The 20000-nt window shown below is 43.0% G+C and overlaps 2 protein-coding genes across 3 annotated transcripts; both read left to right on the top strand.

Moving 5' to 3' along the window:
• The first annotated feature begins 1991 nt into the window (after nucleotides 1-1991).
• On the top strand, nucleotides 1992-8142 carry cops4 (COP9 constitutive photomorphogenic homolog subunit 4 (Arabidopsis)). Of its 2 annotated transcripts, none has more exons than XM_042706637.1 (10): nucleotides 1992-2142; nucleotides 3341-3420; nucleotides 3714-3865; nucleotides 4262-4365; nucleotides 4720-4873; nucleotides 5268-5418; nucleotides 5728-5898; nucleotides 6270-6418; nucleotides 6667-6751; nucleotides 7163-8142. In XM_042706637.1, exons 1-10 carry the CDS (start codon nucleotides 2069-2071, stop codon nucleotides 7294-7296), a joined length of 1254 nt encoding a protein of 417 aa, XP_042562571.1. In that variant the 5' UTR covers nucleotides 1992-2068; the 3' UTR covers nucleotides 7297-8142. The 2 variants fall into 2 exon arrangements, with proteins under 2 accessions (XP_042562571.1, XP_042562572.1); XM_042706638.1 differs by having other exon boundaries at nucleotides 1997-2142; nucleotides 6303-6418.
• A 3222-nt stretch (nucleotides 8143-11364) lies between these two features.
• On the top strand, nucleotides 11365-19824 carry LOC122131921 (A disintegrin and metalloproteinase with thrombospondin motifs 6-like). The gene is made up of 7 exons (XM_042706639.1): nucleotides 11365-11461; nucleotides 11740-12101; nucleotides 14671-14845; nucleotides 15668-15879; nucleotides 16191-16274; nucleotides 16690-16838; nucleotides 19592-19824. Exons 1-7 carry the CDS (start codon nucleotides 11365-11367, stop codon nucleotides 19641-19643), a joined length of 1131 nt encoding a protein of 376 aa, XP_042562573.1. The 3' UTR covers nucleotides 19644-19824.
• The last annotated feature ends 176 nt before the right edge of the window (nucleotides 19825-20000 follow it).

Below are 20000 nucleotides of genomic sequence, written 5' to 3' on the forward strand. Positions count from 1 at the left end.
CCTGGTCTAGACTGTAGACTATCTAGAAATATACCATGCACATACCGACACATACCAACTGCACATGCCCTATATTACAGACATAACAGGCAACCACACACACACACACACACACACAGTGGCAGGCACATTGACACACGACCACATATAGCCTACGTAAAGAAAAGGAACAGAATTAATGTTTGGGAGAATGCCCATAGGGTAGGCTATTTGCAGAGTAGAAGAAAGGTTCATTAAATCCATGAAATAGATAATATAATATTTATAAAGGATGCTGAAACTGGATTACCTTCCACAACGCCGCACAAAAAAATGCTCTTGTTTTCCATTGTTGCTCAATGCTGCTTTTGTCCTCAACTCAAACTGTTTGTCTTTTAGCGATCAAAACCAAAGGCTCCCTCCAGGTTTCCGTCTCGTGCGCGGGGCAGAATCAATAGCATCTACTCTCTCCAGTCCCAGAGATCACGGTTGGTTGGTCCCGGTCGGCGGCGCATCCTCCCCACACAAACCCCCTACCATCGTTAAACTCAAGTTGTAAGGATTGGAAGTCACTAGATATCACTGCAAGCTCCGTCCACAGATTTCTGTTCTTTTGTCAGTGTAGTTTAGTTCTCATGGTAAGCGCTGATGGGCGTCAAGTCATCGTTTTTCACAGTAAAACCAGACAAAATTCAAAATATGATTGGTTGCAGCGCCTATCCTCCCCAGCCACTGCCCGACCAGTGAGGTAAGCTGTCATCCGCCAAGGAGCGACGGGAGTGTGTGAGAGTTTTTACCGCCATCTACCGGGCATTACCAGCAACGCACTTTCACTCAAAATGAGGCCACACATGGGATTGCTCAAAAAGGGTAGCATCAGTGGTGCTGAAAACATCACTGGATTCAAGCCAAATTCAAGGCTTATTATTTCTACAAGTGCAAAGGGAATTTGAAACTGCAGTTTCAGTTCAGTGTAATAATTCATGGTCACCTGGAGACCACTTATACAGGTCTCAGATTCAGTTTGAAACCATTTGACCCTGCACCCCTTAGTAACTCCAGGATAACTCAGATGTTGAATATAGATATGCATCTTAATAAGCTCTGAACTAGCCTGCCATTTCTAGACCCCATATTTGATGGTGTCCAAAATGGACCTGAATCTGGCAGTCTGGCAGTTTGACAGTGCTCTGCTAGCTCATCACCCTAGCTTTTACAATCGTCCTAATACTTACCAAGATCTGTTGGTCAGCAATTTTAATGCATATGATTTCAGGAAGGGACAGGCTCCTTTGTGTAGCATCTGATATGTCAGTGGCAAAGAATCCAGGGGGAAAAAACACTCTCAATATAATCAATATGATGGGTCCATTTAGGACATATTGGCAAACAGTATGTCCTGTACATTTAGCATCCGAGGGGGACAATATTCACTAGCCACAGTAATAGAGAGGGGGAGACGTAGCTGCTGTTTAATAATTTGTAGATAACTGGCAAAGTAACATAAGTAAGAAGGAGGTTCTGGCGAGAAGAGAGAGAGAGAGAGATGACCTTATAAGAACGAGGACAGACCAGACTTTGGTCACAGTGTAAAGTAAAAGGCAAAAAATACTTAATTAGTTGTTTAATTAAAATAAATAGATGAATGCGGTTCGATTAGACCTGCAATTACGATGTAATTACGAAGGTATGACTTATGTGCAGTGTTGCATTGTTTAAATTACAGTTAATGAAAATAAAATGTAAAATGTGCATTAAATCAGCTGACAAAAGATAATTGCATTAAATGCACAAGCTGTTGAGTTCTGCTGTCTATCATTTTTATTTTTTTTGCATTGGGCTGCATCATTATTTTCCAGAGTTTGTATCTTGACCCTCACAATATTCCTATATAAAACATTTGTACTGATATATTCCCACATAAAGAAACCATTTAATGTGTTTCAAGAAATTATTTCTTGAAATGGAAGATCTCGGCCAAAACGTTTCACCTTCGCGCACACAGAGCAGCTTGGAGGACCAGACTGGTATCTCCACATCCGCTGTGTTACCTTCTTGAAGAGCTCGTTTGTTGATAATATTGGAGAAAATGGCGACAGGAGTGAGACAGGAGCTTGCCCAGCTGATGAATTCAAGCGGATCCCACAAGGATCTTGCCGGCAAGTAAGTGTATTTGATCAACATTAAGGGGTTATTGAGTTTCTAAAGGCATTCTTGTTTTCTCCCATTTGGCAATTGTGAAGTAAAGCCCGAACAGATGACTGTACGGTACTAAACTTGCATGCTCTCTACCTGATGTGAAATGCTAGTTAGCTTGATGGCTGGCTAGCGGCTAAAATAACCTAGCATTACTCAGAGTCATTACACCGGTGGTAATCTTAGAATTCAAGTCAGCGTGATGACAATAGATTTTTTGCTTACAGAATGTCATTACATCTGATTACAAACGTAGCTGAATTGTGAGTGATGTAGAAAGGCATTGTAAATCCTAAGGTAACAAGTTCAGCTACGTATCAATGAGCTAGGTCTTAGCTTGCTACTTTGTAGTTTAGCTATGCTGGCTGTCCTGTGCTAACCGGCTAGCTATCCTAAACTATCACGACTCTTTCTGATGCTTGCAAGTCTTGACAATTTCTTCTACAGACAGTAAAATAATTAAATGGATATATAATGCAAAACATAATGTTATTCCAGCAGGCTTGATAAAGCCAAAGGTAACGTTGGAGGACTGACACTAGTGTTGACTTGTACTAGCTGCATAGTTAGCAGGCTAACGTTAATTACACAACAGCTTGGATATTCTCACTTTGGAGCAAAATAGATGCTGATCGGATGTTGTTAAACTAACATCTGTTCATGCATGGACTCTTGTTAAGGTTTGTGAGGCATTCTTTACATGACGTTTAATATGTGTTAGCCAAATCTACAGATTCGACTCTGATTAATCTTATGGTTTATTTTGTGTCAGCTTGATATTGGCTATGGGGTATACGTAGTGGTGTTTGAGGCATTGAACGTGGAACGCATAGCATTCAAAGGCACTACAAGTGAAGCAATCACTTTGTTGGTGATCCGTTTAACTCTCATGTCTCAGCTTGTGTTTCGATATATGGCGTGTATTCTGATGACCAGAAATGGGTAATTTGGGGATAGTGGAACAGAGGAACTTGAGAGACAAGTTGTGTGGTGGCCATGATCTACACGCAGTTGCCAGTGGTTTTTCACCTAAAGTGTTTTTTTTTTGCAGATGAAAAGCATCATTAGATTATATCATTTTCAAGATATTTTTAGTAGGTAGACTAGAGTCATAAGATTCTCACCATCGTTTGTGATCATAGCATAATTGCATTGTTTGTTTCAGATATCGACAAATTCTGGAGAAGGCTATTCAGTTCACAGAGGCAGAACAATTAGAATCCCTCAAGGCCTTTGTGGAAGCTAGTAAGTACCTTTGAGTGAAGTTGTCCTTTCCTACTTAAGCTGCATCTCTGTATGTTGTGTTTTATTCTCTTGACAAATTGAAAAAGATACTGGTTACATGTGGTAATTCAGAGGTATGTACAGTGTCATCATAGAAAAATAATAAACTTGAGTAGTGAGTACATTAAATAGCCAGAATAGGCTTTGTATTGTATACATTTTCAGAATGTTAGTTCAAACTGGATCTTTCGTACAACAGGTTCCTGACGTTTGTTTCTACTATATTTTTAATCTTACCCTGCCCCTCTCTGTAGTGGTCAATGAGAACGTCAGCTTAGTGATCTCCAGACAGCTACTGAGCGACTTCTGCGTACACCTGACCACCCTCCCCGACAGCACGTCCAAGGCCGTCTGCCACTTCACCCTGGAGAAGATCCAACCCAGGGTCATCTCCTTTGAGGAGCAGGTGAGTGGGTGTGGAGATGGCAGCTTTATGCAGATGCTGCTGCCAACAGGAGCTGACAGGAATACGTAAACATCCTCTGAGTTTTTGTTGGCCGCACAGCCTTAAGAAAAGCTTTAGATCTCTTGAGTCGTATACACTGTACAGTTTCTCTGAGCATAGGTTAAGCACAAACACAATCTGGATTAGTAAACAAATAGTGCATCAGAGTTTTGACAAACATGGATTATTCCTCCAGAATTGCACACGTTCAGAACTTATAACTTAGTGCATTTTTGAGCAAAGGTTTTAAAAAAAGACAATAGACGGCAAACAAGTGAAAGTATTTGACTCAAGGTGCAGGGTAGTGTCCACTTTTCATGCATTTTCCCAGATTAAACCAGGTGCTTGCGTTTTCAGGTGGCTTCGATAAGGCAGCACCTCGCCACAATTTATGAGAAGGAGGAGGACTGGAGGAACGCTGCTCAGGTGTTGGTGGGCATTCCCCTTGAAACAGGACAGAAGTAAGTGGATCTGCCACCCACACCCTCACTGTCTGCCGTTTGCCCTTAGAAGAAGTTCAAAGCATTACAGTTCTAGTTATGAAGGTGTGAAGATTTATAGTTTAGCATCAAGAGACAGTGCTGTATAAATGCCTCCGAAAAAAGGGAAGACCTTATTGTTCTAGAGCCAGTGGCTGGCTGGTGTCTTAAGTTCTAAAGGAGATAAAGTGTGACTCGGATAAAAGAGGGCAATATCATGTTGATACAACTTTAATGTTTTATATTTTCAATTCACTGTAGATGCAGCAGTTGTCTTTATCGTACTCTTTGTAAAATTACTCATTGAGTTTTTTTTTTCTTTTTCTTTCTCCTCAGACAGTATAATGTAGATTATAAACTGGACACATATCTTAAGATTGCCCGTCTCTATCTGGAAGATGATGACCCTGTCCAGGCGGAGGCTTACATCAACCGTGCCTCACTGCTGCAGAACGAGTCCACCAACGAACAGCTGCAAGTTCATTACAAGGTATCACAGTTACCTTAATAACACTGACACTGATAATATTGAAAGTAATGGTGCACCACTCATATAGAGGGTGGTTGTATTGGTAACTGTCCCTCCTGAATGAAAACCTATGTTATCCTAGTGAGCGCTATGTTCTGTCAGATCATGTCTGTGAACATGAAAGACTAATTAGCCACAGGTAATAGAGGACATACTGAGGAAAGAAATTGGCTCTTAATTCGTCTGTATAGGTAAAGTCTGTACCTATACATTCGTGTTGTCTCATACTATGACTGCAGATAGTTCAGCAGTAGAAGTATGCACATAGTAAACACAAACACAGCAGGTGAGAAAAGAAGAAATGTGTCTGATGAGTCCTTATGAAATAATTGCTGCTAACCATATCACATTGCAGGTGTGCTACGCCAGAGTCCTTGACTACAGAAGGAAGTTCATCGAGGCAGCACAGCGTTACAACGAGCTCTCGTACAAATCCATCGTCCATGAGACCGAGCGCCTCGAGGCCCTTAAGCACGCACTCCACTGCACCATACTGGCCTCAGCAGGTAGGACTCCACAGTAGGATCTCTTGTGATGAATACTGACTCAGGATTTCAGAATAAGGACTCCTATACGGATTACCAGGCAGTGCTTATAATTCTATAGATCAACAGTTAAGAGTCAGCCAGGGTTACTCTGTTGGGGTACGAATAGGAAGGTCCTCCTCATGTAAGGTCAATCAAGGAGGCTCACTGCTTGACCTTTCTTCAATGTTTTGGTGGTGCAATTTTTGGGGCATGGGTAGGGCTGATGAAGGGGCCAGTGCCGTGATTGTAGGCTTTGTTTGTGTGTGTGTGTGTGTGTGTGTGGTGCAGGCCAGCAGCGCTCCCGTATGTTGGCGACCCTCTTCAAAGACGAGCGGTGCCAACAGCTGTCGGCGTACGGCATCCTGGAGAAGATGTACCTGGACCGCATCATCAGGGGCAACCAGCTGCAGGAGTTTGCTGCCATGCTGATGCCTCACCAGAAGGCCACCACCGCAGACGGTACATGCTTAGCTTTGGCAGCTTGATATAATACTGCTGTCCGGACTTTGTCTGTTGAGTGTTATGTTGTGGAGAAGAATATTTGATAAAACTTATTTCAACTTGAACCTGAACTATTAAATCTGAAGAAATGTCTATTAAACCATTTAATGTCACATATATTCCCTGTATAAAGACATTCTGACGTTTTTGATTATGTAAAATAAACAATATGCAAGTTTATTGACGACGCATTTATGTTCACTATACTGTATGCTACTTTACTAGAGTTGAAATATCAGGCAGAGTGCATCACAGGCAGAGTGAACATCACAGCTGTAGACCCATCACCAACTGAAACTCACATGAGTTCTCCTGCTCCTCCCCCTCAGGTTCTAATGAGTTCTCCTGCGGTTCCCCCTCAGGTTCCAGCATCCTGGACCGGGCCGTGATCGAGCACAACCTGCTCTCAGCCAGCAAGCTCTACAACAACATTACCTTTGAGGAACTAGGAGCTCTTCTAGAGATTCCCCCAGCTAAAGTAAGCTTGTGTCCTTTAATGAAGACTTGCAATACATGTTTTGTGCTCTGGCTAACTAGTGTGCTCATGGTAAACCTCAAGAGATCATCATCTCTTATGAACACTTTACCGCAGTTGCATGGTAAAGACAATGTATACTGTAGAACAATACGTAATGTGTAAAGCATTAGAGATTGGACTTACTGGAGTTTGTGATTCTGCTAGCAATGCCATGGTCTTGTAATGACTTTTTCTGTCCCCACACACAGGCTGAAAAGATTGCCTCACAGATGATCACAGAAGGTCGAATGAACGGCTTCATAGACCAAATAGATGGAATTGTTCATTTTGAAAGTGAGTACTGCGTCATCATGTTCATCATCATCATGCATGTTTATCAGTATAGTAATGGTTTTAAGGCAATATATTGAAGTAATATGATACAAGAGCGTGTTTGGAAAAGGATATCCCCATGGCTTCCATATGATAAAAACTGATACTAGTAAAATTGCAAAATGGTGTTCTCAATGAGTGCTACACAATATGTGACCTGCTCTACGTACCCTGTAGTGTAGTGTAGATGTGTTCCAAAGCCCTCCATTGGCTATTGTTAGGAAAGCATCTGAGGGTTTTAATTATAATTCTTACTTTGTAACGATAGTGCTAGTTGTTAGAGCTTCTCACCTTGTGGTAGTCTGAAGAGTGTCTGGCTGTGCTTGTTGCTCTCTTAAGAGCACATACTGACCCCGTCTTCCCTCCCCTCAGCCCGTGAGCCCCTGCCCACCTGGGACAAGCAGATCCAGTCGTTGTGCTTCCAGGTGAACAACCTGCTCGAGAAGATCACCCTGGCGGCCCCTGAGTGGACAGCCCAGGCCATGGAGGCCCAGATGTCCCAATAAGGACCTTTCATCCCTGTCCCCCTAAGACGCAATTACAGACACACGCTCACAGTCTCGTACACACACACACACACACACACACACACGTGCAGGAGATAAACAAACAGGAATGGCATATGAGCAAGCTATACGTAACACTTTTGTCCATCTGTCACATTTGTTTTAGTGAAAAAAAAATCAGGAACTCTCATCCACTGCTCCTTGTCTCCACGGTAAAGTCAGATATTGGTTTAGACACACGCTGGCACTGAGTGACTTGAATAGACATTGGATGTTTGCTTTTTACTGAACACAATGCCCTATGAAGCATCGCTAATGTAAACTATAACTGTGTCAACTACTTGATGGTGAACTCTTCTACTTGTGGTCAGATATGTCACATTACTCCTCAGCTAAATTTGAGAAAATTATGATTTCCAGTTTTCACAGTCGTCCAGTGCAGGGCTATGGCCCTAATGCCTCCAAACGTCTGGCCATCCTGCGCTTATTATTCTCTCTAGTCTTGGAACAACTGGCTTAACGTCTTCGAAAGGGACATCACTTGGATAGACGCCCATTGATTACATGGAAAATTACTGTGAAAACAGATTAAACTGATCCTACAACACATACATTTTCAGTCTTATGTTACAATGGGAATATAGCTTGCAATTTAAGTTATAAATGTGTGAGAAATTGGTATTCCACTAAGCCTTGTAAAATGCACAGAGTGGAAAAACATTGTCCTACATTCAGTAGTATTTTGCGCTTATCAGTGTTGTCTGTTTTCAAAAATGGACATGGTCTTGGACAATTTAAACCACATACACAAAAAAAAACAATAAAATTCTTTAACTTTTGAACATATGAGTGCTTTCACCTGTTTCAGCGGTGCTTTATTGTATTCATATGAAACATGTAAACTCTCCGTGAGGCCAATGCTGAAAGGTCCATGAGTTTGAATATATATATATATATATATATTTTTTTTTTTGCATAGCCTGCTTTCAGGAAGCTGTATAAATGATTTAGCCTTGTCTAGCAAACTGCACTTTGGAACTAGGCCCAAGGTATAATCTGTTGTACTGTTCAAATGAAACACAAGGTGTCGCCCCTTGCTAACGGTAGGAAAACGTGCGCATCATATTGTTGAGGAATAACATAAACGGCGCCTGTGCCAAACTATATTCTGTGCATTAATCTAACGTCATGCATAATGCTGTGATGTTGGAAAGACCATTTAAGCTTTTGATAGATAGGTCTAAACGCTATTGGAAAGTGAGGGCATGGACAGTAAAACTCATTTTGAAATCTCCATTTTTACACCATCTATTGGAAATAAAGAGTTTCGACAACTTTGTCTTAAATTCGATAACATTTAATGGGGTTACCGGTTAACAAATGTAGCATTAGAAAATGGCAAGGAAGTGGTTTGTGGAATTGTAAAAAACAGTTTATCTATTTTAACTTGATAGTCCCTCAAAAGGTGACCTGAAAAAAAAAAAAGTTCATTCAGACAGGTGACATTAACTTACATGATGTGCAGTGTGGAATTATGTTATCAACTGCATGAAAGGCCAAGCCATACTTTAAGGATGCAGAGGCAATGGATGGCAATTTCTTCACTGTCCCAGACACTGCGCCCAAAATTGTACCCCAAAGTAGTCCCCCCCTGATATCACGTGACCTGACATGCGCACTGGTCAGCACATCTGTAATGACGTCAGGTCAAACGAACCTCCCAGTGTGATGCTGCCAATTTGAAGCGGCTCGGTCTTGGCTTGAGGCCGGCCGACCTATTAAAGAGGGCTACTTCTGCTCAACTAGCTGTCCTGCATGCAACGCTCCACTGTGTATCTGTGCTAGCTTTTTGCACAAGTAGAAAGGCCAAAGAATTTGCGACAGCCAATAAACAAGCAGACACCTGGATATTGCCGTACATTGAGAGCGATGTGCATGCGAATAAAATGTTTTCTTCGTTAATTTTGAGCAATGTTAATTAACGGATAATCGTTTTGCCAGATCAGTTGATACTGAGTACCTCACCACCGCTTTGAAGGAGAGTCACCGTATTTGTAGGCATCAAAGTCAGATGATGGCTTAAGCGGAGAGGAGTGGGGCAGAAGAATAATCTGAACTGAGCTGGGAACTTCAGTGCGGAAGAAGTCTATTGTCTGTCCTCTTCTCTGAGTGTCTGGGACAATGAAGATGACGGTAACGATCTGTTTGTAAAGTCTATCTGCACGCCGCTGCCACAGGCATTTATTTAGGCTATCTGCCCACAAACAGTAGGAAAAGATTGATGCAGATGTAGCCTAGTGTGTAGGCTACGCTAGACATAATGAAAACTTCCGCTGCTAAATCCTACAGTTAGTCATTTGCCCTATCTATCCTGCTCTATAGTCTGTTTGATACAAGTTTGCCACTGTGTCTCTTGTAACGGGCACGAGCGTTTGCGACAGACTAGGTCAGAGCCATCATCTTGCTGATACATGCATATGTAGCCTATAAACTATATGTTTGATATGTGCAAATGACAGATGTTTCAAACAGGACTGTCTTTCGGCTACTTAAAATGTGAACGTAAAAAATAACACGAATGCTAGAGTTTGACTTTTGGTGAAGCCAGAAAACCAGACGAGCACTTTGGAACTGCTCCAGAAGTCGGTGTTGGGCTGCATCATAAGAGATAGGGATAATAAGATGCTTGTAGATGACCACCACAAATACTCAATCATGCATTAAAGCTACCGACACCTACGTCTGTTGTTAATCCAATGAAAGTTTGTAAACCCATTGCCGGCCGTCACAAATCGTTCTTGTCGTTCTTGGAAAAAAAAGAAAAGGAAAGGAAGAAAGTCTGGACACACGTCAGTGTGTTTGGGTGCCTTGCAAATAGTCTTACCCAGACTACTATTTTATTGTAGCATTTCGTCGATGGATTATAGGCTGCAACATATATAGTCTATAAAACGAAGTGGATTGTAGACATTGTATTGAGTGCGATTGGTGCAGTGGAAGCCAATACTTGCCAGCAGTCTGGGTCAACCACACTTAAGCCAAGTAGATTTAGTTCTGCTGTCTGCGTCTACGACGAACAGAAGTTCTTCCATCAAACCTGATCCACGTTTACGCCCTCTCTGTATTTTGGACGGTTTCGCACAAATGGATCCGTGTAGGAATTTATTACCATGCTGCTTTGTAGACTCTCACAGGATTCCCTTTTATAGATGACTGGGTCGTTTGGTGTGTTAAGTGCTGTTGTCTGAAATAGTTATTGGCAAAATATGCGCAAGTCTGGAGATCTTCATGTTTCCCTGTTTGTAGATAGCTATTTATTCCTGAAAGCTGTATATGACCTGTGATCATTTTGAATTCATTTCTTGTGAAGGTCAACATGAAATTGTCCTCCAAATTCTATGCCTCATCAATATGTTGGAGCTGAAAATTGAAAGCCAATTACGTTTTTGATGAGAGAAGAAGTGGGCACCTTGAGGTAGGTTTGCATTGATGCATTGCTGTCAATTAGTAGTCTGAAACTGAATGGATAAAGTGAAGAGCACTTTCCAGTTGAACTCTACAGCACACGCTAAATCACATTTTTGATGTGAAGTGCTATTACTAATACATGTAAATATGCACAAAACAACACAGTACTCGAACTCTGTTTGTTATATATGTCAGTGCTACCTTTGGGTTATGGTTTATCAGATGTACTATTTGCAATCCTTCTTTGTCTTTTCCAGCCCAGCAGATGGATAGGTCAAGACAAACTCCCAGTATAGATCTGCTGCTTTGGAATTACTTGAAATAAGCGAACAAGGGTTGTTGTTGTCATCTTCTCCCCATGGCTGGCGTATGTGCTGGGGCTCGCACAGTCCCGATCTGGAGCTGCCCCCAGTCTGAAGAGCTGTGAAAACGTGGTTGAGACACAAGGCACACAGCAGTACAGACCCGTCAGCGATCGCCCGGCATGGCTGTGTTATGGTGCAGCACTGGACTGAGCAGATACTTGTAGCCCACCTGTAGCCTCCTACCCCATCCCGCCAACCCCCCTCCCCCAACCCCATGTCAGATTTTCTCTAAATTATGGAAATTTTGTGGAAGACGCTGACTTGGATATTGAGCCTAGCAATGGCCGCTTCAGAATCTCCGAACTACAATAGTCTCTCACATAATTCTCAAGGTAGGAGACTACAGCTTCTCTATGGAATTGAAGGTGCATATAGTGGTACATATGAGAACTAGTGTTTTTGTCAGGGGAAGACATTTAATATTCAATCATGATCTGACTTTCAACCTAACTGTTCTTTAGTAAAGCCAAGTCATAGTACAGATTTCATTATACTGTTATTGTCCATTCTGTTACTGTTCTGTTTTGCTATGTTATGTTATGTTATGTTATTTTACACTGTCCGTCTCCTTCACCCACATCTTTCTCCCTCTCCTCTCTCCTTTACCTAGAGGAGTTCCTGTCTCGGCTGGATCACTACCAGCTGACGGTCCCTGTCCGGGTCAGTGAGACCGGAGAGTTCCTCAGCTACACTGTGAAGCAGCACCGGCCCGGTCGCCGGCGCCGGGGCACGGAACCGGCACAACCTGTCGTGGAACCCCACGTCTACTACCGCCTGTCGGCGTACGGGAAGCACTTTCACCTTAACCTGACTCTAAACCCCAACCTGGTGTCCAGACACTTCACTGTGGAGTACTGGGGCAAGAATGGACAGGAGTGGCGCCATGCCATGGTTGATAACTGTCATTATGTCGGATACCTACTGGATCAGTATAGCACCACCAGGGTGGCTCTGAGCAACTGCAAGGGCTTGGTGAGTACTAGTGCTGTTTTGGAAAACTTCAGAAGAGTGGACTCAGTCAGAGAGTCAGTAGAGATGAAAATGACCCAAGCTACTGGTGTTGTACATGAAGAGTCCTTGGTGCTGGATTTAGTTGGAACTAAGGGTGGCTTTTTAATGTTAATGCTCTACTACACTGTAATAATAACAACCATACAGGAGTCCCTTGGGTCTTGGTTCACAATTGCAGTGTTATGTCGACTGGTTAAGTTGTCATTCTCAACTATAGTAAGCAGGTGTAAATGCCGCACCTCCAAAGATAAGTGATTTAAATCAGCGTTCACAACTTCTGAAGCAAGCCTGTTGAAGTAGAGCAGTGCTGACAGGGAGCCAGCTCCACGCAGGTCTCCCAAGCAGCTCCTGTACTTCAAATCCCCATGCAGGATTTCAAACCCTGTTTAAAAATGACCTGCCACAGAGCAGAAGCCGCGACTAGACATTCACTTTGTACTTGTAAAAAAAAAAGCCCTCAGTGGTGTACCTGAGAGCAGTCTGAGTCTCGTCCTGCCGGTCCCTCATCTCACTTCAGCACCCGCAGCCTCATCGTACATTTCATCTGGAGGGGGCCATGAGGGTTTGCTGAGTTAGCATTCCATCATACACACAAACGCACACACACACACACACACACTAAAAAAGAAAAAGAGGAACGTGGAGAGCCTCAGTATCTGAGTCATTTGGTGTTGTCTTTAGATGTCTCTCCCCAAGAATAACTGGCCATTAGGGATCCTTCCACCACGAGAGTAGCTGCCTTTTGAAAGAATGTCTGTCAGATTCCAGTCCTTGTTTCTACAACACATGCACACAACGCACACACACATACATGTGCACGCTCACACATACGCACACACACACATAAATCTTTGGGAATTTAGAGTCACTTCGCCTGGCCCCGAGGCCCGGCCTGAGGCCATTATGTTTCCACAGACACAGGCGCTCGCAGCCACACTAAAAGCCTTAAAGCAACATTCCTGTCGGCTCAACCTTTGACTGGAGGTCAGCATCACCCCCCGTGTCGGTTCATTAACGCTGGCTCACCTTTCTTTGATGCTCCTCAGCGCTGCAGCTGCCAGTGCTGGCATGAGCCAGCTACACCCCCCCCCCCCCCCCCCCCCCACACCACCACCACCATCATGACCAACCCCCCCCCCCCCCCCCACACACACACACACACTCAACTCCCCATAAGCCCCTTATAATGAACCCCAGAAACTTGCCTTGCCTCACAAACTGCAACTGCATCAAAGAGGCATCACAAGTTTAGGTGCTATGAAAATGACCACTGATAGTTATACAAGGCCATCGAAGCCGTGAGGAGCAATACAATCTATCTTAGCTGGCAGTTGCTGCCACAGGTTGGACCCCTTATGCAGACAAGTTTGAGAGCCTTTGGTAGCATTAGCAGCTCTTTGGCAGGGAGGCATGCATTCCGCAAGTCTGTTAGCTACATAGCTTTCAAAAAAATATAGGATTTATGGACAATGACCCATCACTATTTGTTTGTATTTGTTGGTAAGCATGATCCAGCATAATGTGATCTACCATAGCAAACATATACTATATATATGAGATCTGGAATGTGTTGAAGGCATAAAAGCCAAACAAGGTGCAAGGCCCCCAACCAAAAAAAAGCCTAATTCTTAAAGCCAGGCAAGGGCCAGTTTAAATAGTATGAAAAAATGCATTATTGTTGTCGTAGCCAAACATATTGGCACCCCACACACAAGAATCATAAATTGAGATAGTCTGCTTTACTTCATTTATTTTAATGAAGCCAAAAATGGAAAAACAATCCCCTGAAACATATCACCGCCATAATCTCTCAACTTGCCAAAAAGCATACTTGAGTACTTTGATTTGTGCACCATGAGGTCAATGTCAAATGTGCTTTTGTTTTCCATGTGTAGCAGTTTATTTTTCCTTTGTCAAGGATTTTAATTGGTTTCATTGTGGTTTTACAGACTCTGAGAAGATGCCAATGTTTTTTTATAAACAGACTCTGAAGTACTTTTACAATTTATGTTGCACTGGGGGTGATTAAGGGTACCGCACTGTGTACTTTGGTTAGTTTCCCAGTAATGATAGTGTTGTTCTTTGTATAATTGCTGGTGTGAATGTGATGTACCACTCTGATTTAGGCGGTTTGGTGTTTCAGATGTGTGACTGCAGAGTGTGTGTTAAGTAGCCCCTAATGTACGCAGGGTGACTGTTTGTATGTATTCATCAGGCATGGTCTGCATGACAGAAAATCACTGTTATCAGGCATAAACTGTGAAGTAGACACTAACCTTCAATCCAGCTTTAGATGAGAGTATCTGTAAAGTCACTTATCCCATCTACCAGATAGAAGGATAGTTGATAGATAGTAGGTAGTTGAACAAAGGATATTACAGGAATCAGTATCAGTAGAAGAGTACAACTATTTGACCAGCAGACTGAAGTAGCTGATGCCAGTTGTGTTATATTATGTTGACTTTGTTATCTGTGATTGCCTGATTATGTTTAACCTCCCGTTTCCAATGTTCTTGTTCTTCTCTACAAGCATGGTGTTATTACAACAGAAGAAGAGCAGTATTTAATTGAGCCATTAAAGAGTATATCCTCCAACAATTCCAGTAAATTAAATCTCGAAGAAGGACAACCGCACGTTATTTATAAAAAGTCTTCCATTCCGTCGCCACAAGAGCCCAGTCAAGAGTTCAGTTGTGGTGTTTCAGGTGGGTGAACCTCTTTTTGTCTTACAACTGTCCGTGATGCTACATATAATAAACATCTAGGATGGCGCGTAGACGTTTAGAACATATCTAAACATCTAAGTTTCGGATGATAGTCACATAACAGCGGAGAATGGTACTTACACTGCATATTCGGTTGGGACACGGCAGGTTAGGATGGCATAAACAGTAGAAGTGTAGGAGGCAAAGCTCCCTGCCTCTTGCCATAGTGTAGTGCCTGTGCCGTATACCTCCTCCTCACAATTGCACATCTCTTGTCTGAGTCTGAAATCAGAAAGCTATGGTGATGGTCTTTAGCAATTTTCAAAGCGTACCATCAGTGTCATTTTTGATGGGCTTTAATTCACGACGGGGGTAAGAGAAGAGACAGTTGTGCTGGTATTTGGGCCACGGTGCTGTAGGTCACAGTGAAGACATGTCATGAGGAGGAAGCCGGCATGCCCAGGCCTGCAGTATCTAATAGCTTTTCCACTAGGCTTCTGAGGCTAACAGGCGGCTCACAATTGAGCACCCCACACCCTTAGTATTCAGATCAGATCGGCAAGATTTCACAATTATCAAACTGAAGTATCAGATTCATTCATCAGAAATGATTATGCCTTTTCAAATGAGGTCACTGTAAAGTGTACCACCCCTGCATTTTTCTCAGGTGATAACATATGCAGCGTACAGTAGACTTGTAATTATAACGCTAAAATAATAACATGGTTATGTATTTCTGGCAGCCTCAGTGAAAGCCTGTCTTCCTCTGTCTCTCTCCCACTCCCTCTCTCTCTCTCTCTAAATCCCCCGGACTCCTGTCAGACCTCACAAGGAGCAGGACCCCCTGCCCCACCACCCACACAGCCTCTAATGACACCCCTCCTTCGCCGGAGCCCAGCAGCGGTGGTCGGCGGCCCAAGCGCTCGGTCAGTTCGGAGCGCTTTGTAGAAACGTTAGTGGTGGCCGACAAAATGATGGTCGGCTATCACGGTCGCAAGGACATCGAGCATTACATCCTCTCCGTAATGAATATTGTAAGTTTGACCCTGCTCTACAGACTCGCTGTCTGCGTTTGTTATGTGTAAGTTGTGTAGGTTATTCAGTGATCTGACTCAAGCTTAACTAAAGGTTATGGATGTTGTGTACTGTTAACACGATGTAATTACAATGAGTTGTATTCATGTGGAGAGTTTAAATAGTTTGAGATACTTGGTGAAAACTGGAGCCCAAGGCCCAAGGAGCATCAAGGCTTTTTATTTTATTTATTTTTTTAAGTTAGAATTGTCAGTGGCCTGTGGATGCATTTTGTCTGACTTTGTGTCTTTTCTTCTTTTTTGGAGGTCAGGTTGCCAAACTTTACCGTGATGCCAGTCTTGGAAACGTTGTGAACATTATTGTAACCCGGTTGATCATCCTGACTGAAGACCAGGTATGTTGACCCTCTACCCATCACAGTGTATACAATGTCAACAAAATATCTTGTATGCTTTGAGTTTGGTTCATAGCACAGAAATGACAATTTGTATACGTTCTGTTTTAAAGAATCCTGTACACACAGGATTAATACCGACTCAAGAACCTGTAGGATTTTATGTTGAGAAGATATATAGAAATGGTTTTTTTTCCCAGTAGCACATTTTATAACTCTGCCATGATTGAAGCAAACTTTCAGCACTGACTCTGTCTGTGACAGTCGTGAGGACCAAGACTTTCATGATAGACTGATGATTCAGTGTTTTACAATGTTCTTTGTTGGTCATAAGCACAACTGTGTAAGGCTTTTTTTTAGGTTTAACTCTTATTATGAACCTGAGTGTGACCATTCAGTGATTGCTTTGTTTCAGACAAACCTAGAGATCAACCACCACGCAGATAAGTCTCTTGACAGTTTCTGTAAGTGGCAGAAGTCCATTCTGTCTCACCAAGGAGGAGATGGGAACAGCATTCCAGAGAATGGCATTGCTCACCATGACAACGCTGTTCTTATCACAAGGTAGGTTTTGGTCACCCTGTTTCAATCACATATTTCAAATACAAGTTTTGCTTGAGTCTAGTGCCCAATCAAAGACTGTTCCTTATGGCTGACATTTCCATGAGGTGGCATTTTTGAATCTGTATCACACAGTTTTGTGATATGTGGCCTATGTACAGTTTCTGTGTACTACATTTGACTACATTTGAAAAGACTCATTTCAGAAAAATGTGCGTTCATTCACAGCAGGCTATATTTAACACTGCTTCCCAGACTGCCTATTTAGTGCTAATTTCAGATGAGATGTTGGTCTGTTTGCCAGTTTGGCTACATCATAAAGTAACACTTATCTCACGCTAGAATCACCAGATCCCCTCAAGAGCCCCGACTGAAAAACACCTGATCTGGCTGATTAAGCGTTGATGAGATACAATGAGATAATGCTAATGATGTTAAGATAAGAGTATGTTGAGTTCATGTGCCTCTCTTAGTGATGGAGGCTCGTTTTCCAAATAGGCTCGGTCTTGTAGTCACACTTCTCACCTTCAAGCCCCTTAAAACTCGTGCGAATGCTCAACTGCGTTCTTTCAAGCATACCAGTCATGCTACAATTTATGGGTGGTAACTGTGTTGTTGCAAAACACTGTCATTACCTGCAATAGGTCTTATTGTTGCCTGGCTGTTTTGGCCACATAACCCTAGCAACTGAAATATATATTCCTGGCCTGTTTTGTCTAAGGGGGTGGTTGTCCTTTTAATGACCCAAAGCCTCACTTCAAATTGTGTAAACCATACTTGTATCAGTCATTAGTTTGCAGTTTTTTGAGTGAGCGTGCTCTCCAAACTTTTTTTTTCTTTTCTTCTAATGGAATGCAACCTGTGAAGTGCTAGCATGGCTTTGTTCCCATAGAGGAAACGTGCCATATTCCCCTCCGAAGGCCTTAGCCATATCCTAGACGCTAGAAATGTGTGCATTACAAAAAAAAATCAATTAATCAAATTTTGTTGCAAGCTCTGAAGGATAAAAGATGATCTCTCTCCTGCCTGATCACCGTCCTCTCTTGCATGAAGGTGGTCAGCAGTGGGATGTGAAAGTTTCTTTTCCTTCCTTTTCTTCGGTCTTTCCTTCTTTCTTTTTTTTGTTGTTTGTCTTTCCTTCTTTCCTCTGAGTATTTCTTTCTCCCTCTATCTCCTGCATGTTCTTTTTCACAGTCATCTTCCCTCTCCCTTTCTGCTGTGAACCTTGTGAGATCCTGGCCCAAAGATCACCTCTCACCTCTTGAAGCTCTGCCGAAGCAGAGGAATGGCTTTATTAGCCTTACTTAGCTTGTGTGGGCCCTCGGCTCCTGACTGATGGGGCTCTAGGGAGCGGGCTGCCCACTCTGGGCTCCGCCTCATGGGCACGGCCCCTGGGGAGCTTCGCCTTGGCGTCCCCTCCATGTGACGCAGGATGACCTGCCTCTCTGGCTTAAGCTGAAGTGCAGGGTGAATGCTATAGCCTTGTTAGGAATGTGAGCCACAGAGACGAAAGGGTGAGAGAGATGGAAAGAGAAAAAGAGAGAGAGACAGAGAGAGAGAGAGACAGAGACAGACGGAGAGAGGGAGAGCACAGCGGGAAATTAAAGAAACTAAATCAAAATAAACAGTTGTCCAAATGAGGTCAAGGCTGGTCGTCCTGGAGACTGTAACTCTTGGTTTTTGGAAGGCATCCACCGCCAAGGCGTGGGGTGCAGGGGACCCAAATTTAATTTGCGCTGTCCTTGCTTTTTAATACATTAAAAGCCTGGCCATGATTGGAGTGCTTGTTCTCTTTTATGAAACAAATGTATTGTTAATGTTTGACATAAGAGCATCATCTGTCTTTGTGTGTGTGTGTGTGTGTGTGTGTGTGTGTGTGTGTGTGTGTGTGTGTGTGTGTGTGTGTGTCTGTCTCTGTGTATGTGTCTGTGTGTCTGTGTGTGCATGCCAAGGCACTTTTGCTTATGTGTCTGTTTAGCATGTGTGTGTGTGCTTTCCACTAGTATGTACTGAGTTGTCTACGAATGTAATGGATTGCATAAATGATACTGAAATAAAATGTAATATGCTCCTTCTGGAATACTCTGCATAGTTCAGAACCTTTTAAATCCCCCAAAAATAGCATGCATATTTAAGATGTTGAAAATGTACCTCCTGATTGCTCTTGAGGATATCTCGAACCACACTTAGATTCCTTTTGGATTCCAGACGTGGCAGTAGCAGCATTCAGCACTGCATTGGCAGCAGGAGATAACCGTCTGTAAATAAGACAGACAGCAGCTGATCCTGGAACAGACCTGGCCCAGATCTCAGTTGAATTCAGTTTTATTACTTTACATAGTGCCATTAACAACAGACATGGTCTCAAAGCTCGTTAAAGAGGCCTGAAAGCCCCTAGTGCAGGCACAAGACGACACTGGCAAGTGAAAACCACCTTTATCTAGTAGACCCCTCTAGATAGGGAGGGGTGTAGGTAAACACTCCAGAGAGATAGGCAGAGATGGTGAAGTCATGGACAGGTAGAGAGGGTGAGGTATCAGGTTTGATCTTTCGCCACACCTCTGGAGTTGTGTAGGAGGTGCGGAGAAGGTGTGTAGGTTTTGTTGCTGTAGGCAGGTCGCTGCTGCTCTGGTCTTGCTTTTGAGGCTGGAGCCTGAAGCTGGTCCCTCTGGCATCTCATTGTCCTCTCTCTCTCTCTTTCTCTCGCTCTCTCTCTCTCTCTTTCTCTCGCTCTCTCTCTCTCTCTGTCTCCTCAGGTATGATATCTGCACATACAAGAACAAGCCCTGTGGAACCTTGGGTGAGTAATGATGTTCTAGACTGCTCTGTGCTGCTCTGTTCTGTTTTGGCTTGGCTCCCTGATGTTTTGAGTGTTGCCTGTTCAGTTTTGTGTGTTGAAACTGTTGTAACCGTCTTGAGATGATCCAGTACTCAGATAATCAGACTGTAATATGACACAAGACCATCCAACACCCCCCTCCCTTTAGACCCTGCAGACTCTCATCTCTGCTTTAACATTGTCGTGTGCCTCTAGACATCACCCCTATACATATTGGCCCTCTTGAAGCTGCTTTAAGACAATACTTCTGTAGAATACAAAAGCTAAGTGCCATTCTGATTGCTATCAATGAAAAAGAAACTCAGTTTTTAGGATGCTCCTGGGCT

Source organism: Clupea harengus, unplaced genomic scaffold (assembly GCF_900700415.2).
Source record: "Clupea harengus unplaced genomic scaffold, Ch_v2.0.2, whole genome shotgun sequence".
NCBI lineage: Eukaryota > Metazoa > Chordata > Actinopteri > Clupeiformes > Clupeidae > Clupea > Clupea harengus.